The following is a 12,512-nucleotide window of genomic DNA, read 5'->3' on the forward strand; positions in this document are numbered from 1 at the left end:
CTTTTACATTATTTTTGTAATGGGAAAGCTTTTCAGGTGAATATCCATATTGCCAGACCTAGATGACTTGGTTTTTCAAAATTCATTTTTTCTTCCTTATCTTCCTATGAAGATAAACTGAAATCATGTTACTAGTACCGAGCAGGTAAATGAGCTGACTTTAATTAAGCATCCAATATCTGAAAGGCTAAATTAACCAGATTGTATCAACATATCCACTATTCATAGACTGTAATAGTATTAGATGAACAATTTGTAACATCTTACACATGTATAGTGCCATATATAATACTATGTGAAAATTATTGATATTCATTGTAATGACTGAGGCAACATAATCAAAACTTTATATTTGGTATGTATTTTTTAATATTGTCAGTTGATAATCTGTGTGGTAATTCATTTATCTAGAATATTTTGATTCTTAGAGCATTCCATTCTCATTGCATTTACTGTGAAATATGTTTACTGTTAGGAATAAAATGTCTTAGGGCACCTGGATGGCTCATTCGGTTAAGTATCTGACTTCAGCTCAGGTCATGATCTCATGGTTCATGAGTTTGAGCTCCACATAAGGCTCTGTGCTGACAGATCAGAGCCTGGAGCCTGCTTCAGATTCTGTGTCTCCCTCTTTCTCTTCCCCTTCGCCACTTGTGCTCTGTCTCTCTCTGTCTCTCAAAAATGAATAAATGTTAAGAAAAAGTTTTTTTTAAATGTCTTCTAAGCAAGATAAAGTATAACATGTTTACTGTCTGGTTTTAGTTGCTCTAGAGAGATACTCTATGAGGCTTAGAAAGTTATAGCGATTTTTGTCATTGTTGTTCAGTAAACCACTTAAATCTCAGTATCTAATCTGTTTTTGAACTTACAAAAGAATATATACGGCCTCCTGATGAATTCTTCATCATAATGAAATCAAAGTGTTATAGTGTTTGTTCTCATAACTTATTAAATCATTTACTATGTATGTTTAGGAGGAAGAAGCAGACATTGCCGGAATTCAGTATAAAACACTACGTACATTTCAGCATGGAGTCAGGGTCGATGGCATAGCTTGGAGCCCAGAAACTAGACTTGATTCATTGCCTCCAGTAATCAAGTAAGTTTAAAACTATTAAATGCAGTATTTATTAATGTCCTTTGTTTTAAGTGATCTGAAGTGTTTGATCACAAGGACCTTTTTCCTCCATTCCCTTTTTCCCCATCGGCCATTATTTTGTAATTATTCTTGATATCTGAATATGTGATTTAAATATGCAACATGGTAGTGGTGCCTTGAGTATATGTTTGGGCCTGACTGTATAAATTTTTACTTGAGCTTCACCTAAATCATTTGTGGTCTTCACAGATTCTTCACTGAGTTCACTACTTACTGAAAGTACAACCCTGTTGAAATGAGTAAATGTGGTTGAGTCATTAATCAAACTTACTGCTGCACACACAGGCCAATGTCACATGTACATGTTTAACAGTATTTAAAACTACAGTTCTAATAGTTGAGCGTCAGTTTTTATGAAAATATTTGAAAGGAACAGTTGCTTTTTGAGAAAAATCTTGACACTACCTGCTTAGGCCTTCTTCACAAAGGCAATAATATGTCAGATTATTTAATGCTTATCACAAAACGCTAACCTTGCTTCTGCAGCTATCTAATCTAAAAGATATGTCTTCTTTTAGTAAACAGCTTAGCAACCAGATTAGCTCTTACTGAGCTAACCTAATTTTTTTTAATTAAAGGATAATTTAAATACAATGGAATTCTCAATTTCTGAGGGTACTGTGATCAGTGTTGACATGCATACACTTGTATAACCATATGCTGGTAATACATAGCATTTTCATCACTTCAAACGGTTCTTTGTGCTTCTTCCCAGTCAATCCATGTACCCCATCCTCTGCCAAAGCAACCATTGATCTAATTTTCAGAAATTAGTTTTGCCTATTCTAGAACTTCATATAAATGGAGTTGTATAGAATGTATTTTTTGAGTCTAGTGTAATGTTTTTGAAATTTATCCATGTTAGAAATACCAGTGGTTTTCTTTATTTTATTACTTTGTAATGTATTCCACTACACTGTGTAAATACCACTATTTGTAACTTTTTCTGTAAATAGACACCAGGACAGTGTCCAGTTTTTAGTTATTATGACTAAAGTTGCTATGAGCATCCCTATATATAGCTTTTAGTAGATACATGGTTTTATTTCTCTTAGGAGTAGAATTGCTCCTACTCCTAAGAGAATCAGTAGAATCAGAGGGTAGACGTAAGTTAACATTTTTTAAAAAGTACCGATCTCCATAGTGGTTCTACCATTTTTTATGCCCACCGATAATCTAAAGATGTTCAACTTCCTCTACCAACTCTTCAACATTCAGTTGTTGTCAGTCTTTAATTTGGTTAGTATCACAACATTTCCCTGACGACTCAAGAGGTTGAGCGCCTTTTCATATGCATCCTGTTTCCTAACTAAAGAATGCTTGCCTGCAACAAAGATGTTTGTTTTCTTCTAGAAGCTTTACAGGTTTTAGCTAACTGAATTTTAAATAATCCACACAACAGCATTTGTTAATATACATAGGTCATTGTCAGCAGCCAGTTTGCTGTTCATTTCTTTTTATATTAAAAAGAAGTATTCACAGAATCTGAAGCTAAATAAAAGGCAGTCTCTTTGCATTTGCTAGCACATTTTTAAAGCTGTAGAAACTGTTTTCTTCCCATGGTTCTCCTTGGTGCCTGTTTTCCTGTCCTCCTTTTAATGGATATGCTATATTGTTTCATCTTTTTGGTTGCTTTTTGATAAGCAGCCTCAAATTTTGGGGAGAACTCTACAAATAGTATAATAAATTCACCAAATTACCCAGCCATTAATTTTAAAGACAGTATTTTTAGAGCAGGTAGACAGCATAATTTTGTTTTTAAATAAATTATTTATTTTTATTATAAAAATAATACACATTTACTATATCAAATTTGGAATATACAAAAACATTTTTAAATGCCATCTACACACCTAGGACCCTATTTTTTCATAAATAGTTTTGCACAATTGTGATTAAACTGTATTTGTAAGTTTTGATATATCTTAACTTTACTTTTTTATATTTATAATCCAAGGTAAATACCATTTTTTTCATGACTGAACAGTGGTCTATCAAAATGACTGAGGTATATAACTTTGTGTCTGTCCTACCATTGTTAACTTACAGTTAAAAGAACCCATTCCTAATGTTTTATCTTCAGCATTTAGTTACTTTCAGTTCTTTCTCTGCCTCTCTCTCTCTCTGCCTCTGTTCATCCCCACTTGCTTTTCTTTCACCTTACCTCTGTTCTCTCAGTCTTTATGGTTTAATTAAAGGATGATGTAAATATACGTACCATGTATAAACTTAAGCAGCAAAGTTTGGAGAAAAGTAGAACACCACAAGATTTGCCATAAAGTTTTGTATGTGTGTGTTTTATCTTTTAGTTTTATTTATTTCTTAATTTTTTTTTTAGAGAGCACACACACAATTCAGGGAGAGGGGCAGAAGGAGAAAGAGAAAGAATCTCAAGCAGGCTTCATCCTGGGCATAGAGCCCACTGCCAGGCTCGATTCCACAGCCCTGGGGTCATGACCCAAGCTAGAGTCAAGAGTCAGATGCTCAACTGACTGAGCCATCGAAGCGCCTCCTCTTTTAATCTTAATGAGATTCTTTCATTAATTCTTTTTTAAGTAAATAACCTTTGATCCCTCTAAGGCCTCTATTTTCTGATGTTTTTATTGAACTTGACCTTATTCTCTTACTAATACCTTCTTTATAAAACTGTTTTGCTTGGGATGTTTCTTTTAAAAACCTTCTAAAATAGCCTTTTTCTATTTTAGAAGTGATATTTTGGTGAGAGATTTTTAAATGCTTTCTTATGACATCACTATAAGGAAATCTACTTTAGGAGACCCTCACAGTAGTAATGTTGTTATAGTAAGTCTGTCCTAGAATTTCCTCTGAGTGGGAAAATATGAATACCCAAAACAATAATGGGACAAATTCAAAGAAGAAGAATTAGGTACTATAAGCTTGGTTGGTTTTTTTTTTTCTTTAATTTGTATGTTATAAAATATAGCATACATGCCCAAAAGTGCAAAAGGAAAAAAAAAATTCATATGCAGTTTAACACTAGTATGACAAAAGAAACACCCATGTAATGATCATCCAGGGAAAGAAATAAAAAACATTGCCAGTACCCAAGGTCTCCCACTGTCCCTCCTAAATTACCCTCCCTTCCTCTTAAACATAATTATTCTCATGATTATTATGGCAATCATTTATTTTCTTGCTTTGTTTCCCTGTAGTTTTATCAGCTATGTATATATCTCTAAAACAATATAGTTTATTTTTTCCTACGTAAGAACTTTCATACAAATGGAATAATAATATCCTTCTTTTACCCTGCTGTGTTCACTTGATGTTATATATATGAGATACGTCCTTGTTTCTACTTGTAGCTCTAATTACTGATTTGTGTTGGCTTTTGTTTTTTTACTTCCAGATTTTGTACTTCAGCTGCTGATATGAAAATAAGATTATTTACTTCAGATCTTCAAGATAAAAATGAATACAAGGTATGTTGACAAGTATAATTCGTAATTCTTATTTGAAAACATTTTTTATTTTTGCTTTCTTAATTGAATTTATCTCAATTTAAAATGACATTTACTGGTCATCTTACTCTATTTTACTCTGTTTTAGGTATGGTAAAGACTATAGGTTATATATATGATAGCATTTATTAAAATATTACATAGGCACAGCAAATGAATGAAAATTAGAAATTCACATTTGGGTATAGTAGGAGTATAATAGATATGAACACACATAGAGTTGAGAGTCAGACTTGAGGAGAACCAGCAATCAGCACAGCATAGGGCAAGGTGAGATTACAAGGTACCTAAGAGCACAGATACAGGAGCCAGGCTACCAGGGTTTGAAGCCCAATTCTACCACTTTAATAACAGTGTGACTGTTCAAGTTCCCAATTTCTTTGTGCTCAGTTCCTTATCTGTAAAATGGGGATAATCATAGCATCTGCCTCATAGGACTATTAGCATTGACTGAGCTAATTCACGTAAAACATTTAGAACAATACTTTGTGCATAGTAAGCCCTATGTATATGTTTTATATTAGTATAATAAATAACCGTGTAAAATAAGACAAAGAAAAATACTGTATGATCTCAGTTATATGTAGAATTTTAAAAAGCCAAATTCACAGAAACAGAAAGTATAATTGTGGTTGCTGGGGGTGAGGGAAATGGGGAGATACTTGTCAAAGGGTACAAACTTCCAGTTATAAGATGAATAAGTTCTGGGGATCTAACATACAGCATAATGAGTATAATAAACAGTATGTGTTAACGTACTTGTAAGTTGCTAAGAGAGTAGATCTTAGGGGCTCCTGGGCGTTTCAGTCAGATAAGTGTCCAACTTTGGCTCAGGTCATGATCTTCTCATGGTTCATGAGTTTGAGCCCCGCATCAGGCTCTGGGCAGATAGCTCAGAGCCTAGAGCCTACTTCAGGTTCTGTGTCTCCCACTCTCTTTGCCCTCCCCTGCTCATGCTACATCTCTCTCTCTCAAAAAAAAAAAAAAAAAAGGCAAACATTTAAAAACAAAAAAAAATTTTTTTTTTTTTTTAAAAAAGAGAGTAGATCTTAAATGTTCTCGCCACAAAATAAAACTGGATTTCTGGGTTGTTGTAATTATGGGCTTCTAATGCTGTCTCCAGTGATGGCAGTCACATTGAGGAAGTGAATAAAGACCTTAGAAGGTGAAATCCATATGTGTTTATTAGATAGTGAGCGTGCAAAGTAGTAGGTGTGAGTTAAAAAGTTGAGGGGGACTCTATATCAGTGCCACTAGAAAGTTCTTCAATTCAAGTTCTTAGCTTTAATTTTTGCTTAAGCTTTATGTAATAAGAGGAGGTGATACGAGGACAGGTACAGTAAAAAAAAAAAAAAAGTATGTGTGTGTGTTTTTGTAAGAAATGCATACTAGAAAAGAAAGATCAAGCTAATAGCTGTGTGTTGAATGATCAGCTTCTTTCCAAGATAAACCTTCCAGAAAAGTGGGTGTATAAATCATGCTTTAAAAATAGCAAATTGCTTAAGAAATATTTATAGAAAAAGGAAGCATGCAGTGAAAGCTTTTAAGGCAGTGAAGTAAAAATATTAGGTAGGAATATTGTAGGTTATTTTCCTGTGTACTTATTAACTTTTCCCCTCTTGTCAGGTTTTAGAGGGCCATTCAGATTTCATTAATGGTTTGGTGTTTGAGCCCAAAGAGGGCCAAGAACTTGCAAGTGTGAGTGATGATCATACCTGCAGGTATGTTGCTTATGTTAAAGCCACGTTTTTAAATATTCATCTTATTTTAATGAGAATTACCTTAGAAAAATTAGAGAAAATGTAACTTGTATATATACTCCATAAAATGTAAAATAAGTATACTGGGTTTAAACTATAAGCATGACACAAACATGAGTTTCGTAAGTGGTAAGTTGAGTTCTCATCCCAGTTACTGGAAACTCTCCCTTGCTGACTCATGGATGCCTCTATGCCTCTTATTTTAGATGTGTACACTCTGGAAATTTAAATGTTTAATGGGTCAAATTCTCCAATAATGGGTAAGATGACTAGGATACTAAAAGGCAATTGCTATAGTATGAAGTTATTTCACAGATCCTGTCTGATAAGTTAATGTTTAGTAATGGATTGCAAATGTCATTTGCTAAACTAAGACTCATGGGAAATTTCCTATTTTGACAAATTTGGAAGTCTCTGTGGGACACCTGGGTGGCGCCGTCAGTTAAGCAACCAACTTCAGCTCATGGTTCAACTATGGTCTCATAGTTCATAAGTTCAAGCCCCAACTCAGACTCCGTGCTGACACCAGAGCCTGGAGCCTGCTTCAGATTCTGTGTCTCCCTCCCTCTCAGCCCCTCCCCTCCTTGTGCGCTCGCTCGCACTCGCTCTTTCTCCATCTCTCTCAAGAATAAACAGTAAAAAAATTGTTTTAAGATAAAAGGTAAAGGTTTTCTATAGATATAATGTGTTTAAATATCACATTCCTCCACCTCACCCCAAGTTTGGAATGGATGAGATAGCTATAACATTTTTTAATAGTGCCTAAAGCTGGAGATTATCACAAGTAAAGAACAAGATGAAGAGTAGGAGGTGGAAATAAGCTGAGGAGTAAGGAGTTAAATGAGGGAATTCAATTCAATAGGAGTGCCAATCGCTTCATTTGCTTTAACAGTACTATGAGGAAAAATACCCCACAGCTGTTATTTTGCATGGTGTTTTAATGTTTGATAAGGCTAGGACAAAATCATTAGTATTCATAAACACTTGTATACATATAAAACCATTAAATGTGTCCTTTCACATTGGAAGTAAAGCCACTAGGTACTTGTTAATTTTAATCATAACAGCTCATCCTTTTAAAGTTACAGAGTCATAGCCCATTATTCTTTATGTACTGCCTGTTAAAATTTTTATGTCAAGGACATGAAAGATTTACATGCCATTAAGATTTTAGGGCCTCAAGTGTTAACAAAACCAAGTTTGTATAGAGAGCTGAAGACTAAATGGGACTATATTTAAGGTAAAAGTTAGAATAGATCACTAGATATAAATAATGACATTTTAGTTCTCTAACACATGGACTTTCCTAATCACAAGCATTTGGAATAATGAAACCTGAGAAGCGGGAAAATGAGTGTCTTTGCACGCCAAGGAATAGCATCTGAGTAGTGAACAATAGCCAAAGACCTGGGATTACATTCAGTGGTCTGTGATTACTTTTTTTTCTTATTGTAGAATTTGGGGTTTTTGTAAACTAGTAAAATTGTCCTAAAATTTTGGGGACTGAAAAAGGGTTGCCAAATTCTTATTTTGTCAAGTAATAAGAATTTTAAAAGGTCTACTGCCTTCTATTATTACCATCATTTTCTGAAAGTAAGAACATTATTGCTCTAAAAAGGAGAAAGACTTAACTTCAAAGTAACCCCTTTAAATAAATTTAACTTAAAAAAAAAACTTGCTGTGTTGTACCTAATTGCCTTATTTTGCTAGATTGTGGTCAGTGATGTTATTGAGTGTGGTCAGTGATGTTAGTGTTCAACAAATACGCTCCCGCCCCTCTTCCCATGGAGGAGGAGATTTTCCCACTCCATTGGGCTTAGCTGTGTGACTTGTTTAAGCCAATGCAATGTTAGCAGGTATGATACCAGCAGACACTTTAGATGATGTACCTGGTTTGTCTTGACCTACTGTCCTCTGTCTTCTATGAGAGTGGCATAAATAGCTACTGGTCCTAGAATAAAAAACACACAGAACAAATATGGACCCATGTGGCATTATGAAATAGAGCTTCCCACAGATTCATGAGCGAGAAATGTATGCTTATTTTTGTAAGCCATTGAGATTTGGGGGTTGATAACACCATTTTAGGAATAGCTAGGGACCCAAATTTAGAATTAATCAGCTTAATTCAATCAGAATTAAAGGGTAATTCCAATTGGCTATTAAAGTCAGACCTCTTGGGCCAAAAGCTAAGCAATGTAGATTAAAACTTTTAAAAGAAACAGCATAAATCAAGAAGTTTAAAGTAAGAAGATTAGTAGTTATTATACACTTTATAGTCACAGAGGAAAGAAGGAATTCTGAGAGGACTACAATAGAAAAACTTCTCAGGGGTGCCTGGGTGGCTCAGGTGGTTATGCATCTGACTCTTGATCTTTGCTCAGGTCATGATCTCATGGTACACAAGTTCAAACCCCACATCTATCTCTGCCCTGACAGCTCAGAGCCTGGAGTCTGCTTTAGATTCTGTGTCCCCCTCTCTCTCTGCCCCTCCCCTGCTCACGCTCTGTCTCTCTCTCTCAAAAATAAATAAACCTTAAAAAAAAATAAGAAATCAGTAACCTAAGTTTATATCTTAAAAAAAGGAAAAAGAACAAAGGAAATGCAAAGATAGCAGAAGGAAGAAAATAAAGATTGGGGCGCCTGGGTGGCTTAGGCGGTTAAGCGTCCAACTTTCGCTCAGGTCATGATCTTGCGGTTCGTGGGTTCGAGCCCCGCATCAGGCTCTGTGCTGACTGCCAGGTCAGAGCCTGGAGCCTGTTTCAGAGTCTGTGACTCCCTCTCTCTCTGACCCTCCCCTGCTCATGCTGTCTCTCTCTCTCTCTCTCTCTCCTAGAAATAAATAAAAAACATTAAAAAAATAAATAAAGATTATAGCAGAGATATACAGAGAATAGAAAACCATAGAGAATCAATGACACCATAAGTTGGTTCTTGGAAAAGATAGAGCAAAATTGACAAACCTTTGGCTAGACCAAGAGAATACTCCAATTAGAAAAATCAGAAAAAGTGGGACATTACTACCAACCTTACAGTAATAAAAAGGATTTTAAGAGTATACTATGAACAGTTACACACCAACAAATTAACATAGATAAAATTCTGGTAAATTCCCAGAAACACAAAATTCCCAAAACTCCAAGAGAAAATCTGAATAGACCTGTAACAAAGAGATCAAATCAGTAGTCAGAAACTTCCCAGCACAGAAAGCCCAGGACAGGATGCTTCACTGGTGAATTCTATTAAACATTTAATGAAGATTCAACACCAGTGTCTCAAATGCTTATAGATAATAGAAAAGAAGGGAACATTTTTTAACTCATTCTGTGATGCCAGTATTATCCTGATACCAAAGGCATTACAAGAGAACTGCAAACCAATATCCCTTACAGATATTGACGCAAAAGTCCTCAATAATATCTAGCTAAAACTAGAAAACTCTTAAAAATAACATTTTGTACTATAAAGAGTAGAATGAATATTTCGCCCTGACTCAGTGCCAACTTAAATAATTTTTAAAATAAGTGTTTTGATCTATGCATATTTTCTACTGTTTGTTGTCATTTCCAAGAGAGAGACAGTATTATAATTAGCTAGATTTATGGCCTTAGGGACATCATTTCAAAACAATACATCCCCTGAACAGGTTCATAAAGTTTATGTATTATATTGAAAATTGCCAAATTCTGTATCAGACAGAATAAAGATACTTCTTACTTGTACTAGCATGTCAATCTGTTGAAAAGTTGTCACTTGTTATAAAGAACAAATAAATGTATTGAGAATCAATTAATGTATAGACTAGTACATTCAGTTGACAAGTATCAAGTGTATACTGTGCCAGGCACCATGCTAGGTACTTGGTAAGCACTGACTTTTTTTTTCTTTGAGGGTTTGAGAGAGAGGGAAGTGGGGGGGGGACAGTGATGGGTAATCATTGACTTATTTTTAATAATCATGATGTAAATAATTTCACAGGAAGCCATTTCAGGCTTCTCCAAGACTGACAAAGGTATTTTATTTTCTATAAATGAATTACAATATTAATAAGCAAAAATATTACTAAATATTTTATTGAGTGCTTTACTGTATGTTAACCACCACTCTAAGTTTACCTTACCTATGTAAATTTAATTAATTTTTACAACAACTCTGAGATAAGTACTATTTTTATGCCCATTTACATGATGGGAATATAAGAAAGAGAGGCTAAGTAATTTGTGGAAAGGAACAGAGCTGTTAAGTAGAGGAACAGGAATATCAGGCAGTCTGACCCTAGTACCTGCATTGATATTCACCTGTCTGAGTGACGGTTTTTACATTTATCCTGAGAAGATGTATTTGTGTCTAAAACTATGTTAGCTCTTTCTGACTTCTCTACATTCTGTGATACAACTTTATTTAAACAGTGAACCACAGGGCTACTCATAATCTTAAATGTTATTATAGAATGTGAGAGATTATACTGTAACCTAAGATTTCATCTAGCTTTAATATTCTATGATCTATGTAGGTTTATAAGAAAATTGAATTCTCATTTAAGTCAGCAGTTCCTTATCAGTCCCAATACCCCCTTTTTAAAATAAATATTTTATTTATTTTAGCTCATAGAAAATATAAGCTATCAAAATATATATTCATAAAAAAATTATTTTAGTGCCTTAATTGTACTATACATTTCTGTAAAAAAGAGAACTAATTGGTACAGAATAACAGTGCAGTGTGTAGATACTCAGGTAGTCTTTGTCCCTCTTTACAATGAATAATACTGAATATCAGAAAAATAACATGATAGGAAAATGTAATGCAGAGGCAAGGTTGCCAAATTTCAGGATTTCAGGGTTATGGTTTGTATCAAGTACAATGTAAATAGTGCCATCTGGAGTTCTGCAGTGTCATAGCTCAGTGTGTCTGAGTGAAACTACCGTATTAGACTAAAACTCATGTTGGTATTAATAGAAAACAGTGAAAGAAGGAAATAAGGTTTTCAAAGTAAAAATAACATAAGAAAAATTATAGGATGTCAAGTTGAAAAACTAAGGATAACATTCTTGGAATCAGTCAGTTTTTATGTGGATAATAACAAAATCACTGTTATGCCATGGGATGGAATACTAACATTGCAAAAACTCTGTCTTCTCTCTTGAAATGCTCCCACCTTTTGTGGGATTTCTAAATTTCATTCTCATTTAATGGATTAACTCATTTAATCCTCAAAAACCTTATGTGGAAGGTTTCCTTGCTTTTGTTGTTTTATAGAGGGGAATCCCAGATCCTGGCTCACTACATGACACTATTTCTACTTGAATGCTTTTTAAGTTTTAGTCTTTTTATATTATTGAAAAAGCAAGTGTTCAAATAACCTGTGTATTCTGCTCAAAATCGAGCATTCTGTAGAGCTTAACAAAACTGACAGAATTGTCATGTCTACAGAAATGTTATCTTCTGCTTATATAGAATTTATAATTTTTAAAAAGTACCTTTGCTAAAACATTCTATACCAGCTCTTGAAAAGAAGATGTCATGGTCCTTCTTCTTACTTCCTACTGCAGTTTTCAGATGAGGAAGAGTAAAGAGAAACAGACTTTTCTAGAGGATAAGGAAAATTATTCTCGAGGAGATTGCTATGGACTTTGCACTAATAAGGTATTTTTCAGAGTCAGCCATGCTTTACTACCTTAGAGTCATCATAGCATCTGAATGCCCTTGTGGCAGTACTCAGTGAGTGAGTATGTGAGGAATGAATACAACTCTGTACCTGTCACAGCATCTTGCCACCACCAAACAAAGCATCTAACAGATGTGTTTAAGAAAAGAAATTCCCAAGTAACCCATGGGTTGTAGCATTCAGCCTGCTGTTCAGTACCATTTCCTTTATGGCCCTTATCATGACCACTGTGTGTAAATATGTACATATATACACATACATACTTGTGTGTATATATATATGTATACCTATACATGTATATACGTGTATGGATATGCACAGGAAAATGTCAATACTGGTGTTCATAATTAGGACCCAGCATTATCAAAAGAAGGTTAAAATTATTATTGTATTTGAGAAGTAAATGAGTACATATTCATTTAGAAAGACTTATTATCCCATAC

The 12,512-nt window shown here is 34.4% G+C and overlaps 1 protein-coding gene across 2 annotated transcripts in view; it reads left to right on the forward strand.

The window, feature by feature from the left end:
* Window positions 1-12,512, forward strand: part of NUP37 (nucleoporin 37) — a 42,821-nt gene that overhangs the window by 9,140 nt on the left and 21,169 nt on the right. For both annotated transcript variants that reach the window (XM_077772175.1, XM_077772176.1), the window contains exons 3-5: window positions 975-1,099; window positions 4,530-4,602; window positions 6,268-6,362. In XM_077772175.1, coding sequence (XP_077628301.1) covers window positions 975-1,099; window positions 4,530-4,602; window positions 6,268-6,362 — 293 coding nt within the window. The remainder of the gene's footprint in view (window positions 1-974; window positions 1,100-4,529; window positions 4,603-6,267; window positions 6,363-12,512) is intronic.

This window comes from Crocuta crocuta, unplaced genomic scaffold, assembly GCF_008692635.1.
Source record: "Crocuta crocuta isolate KB4526 unplaced genomic scaffold, BGI_CrCroc_1.0 scaffold216, whole genome shotgun sequence".
In the NCBI taxonomy this organism is placed as follows: Eukaryota; Metazoa; Chordata; class Mammalia; order Carnivora; family Hyaenidae; genus Crocuta; species Crocuta crocuta.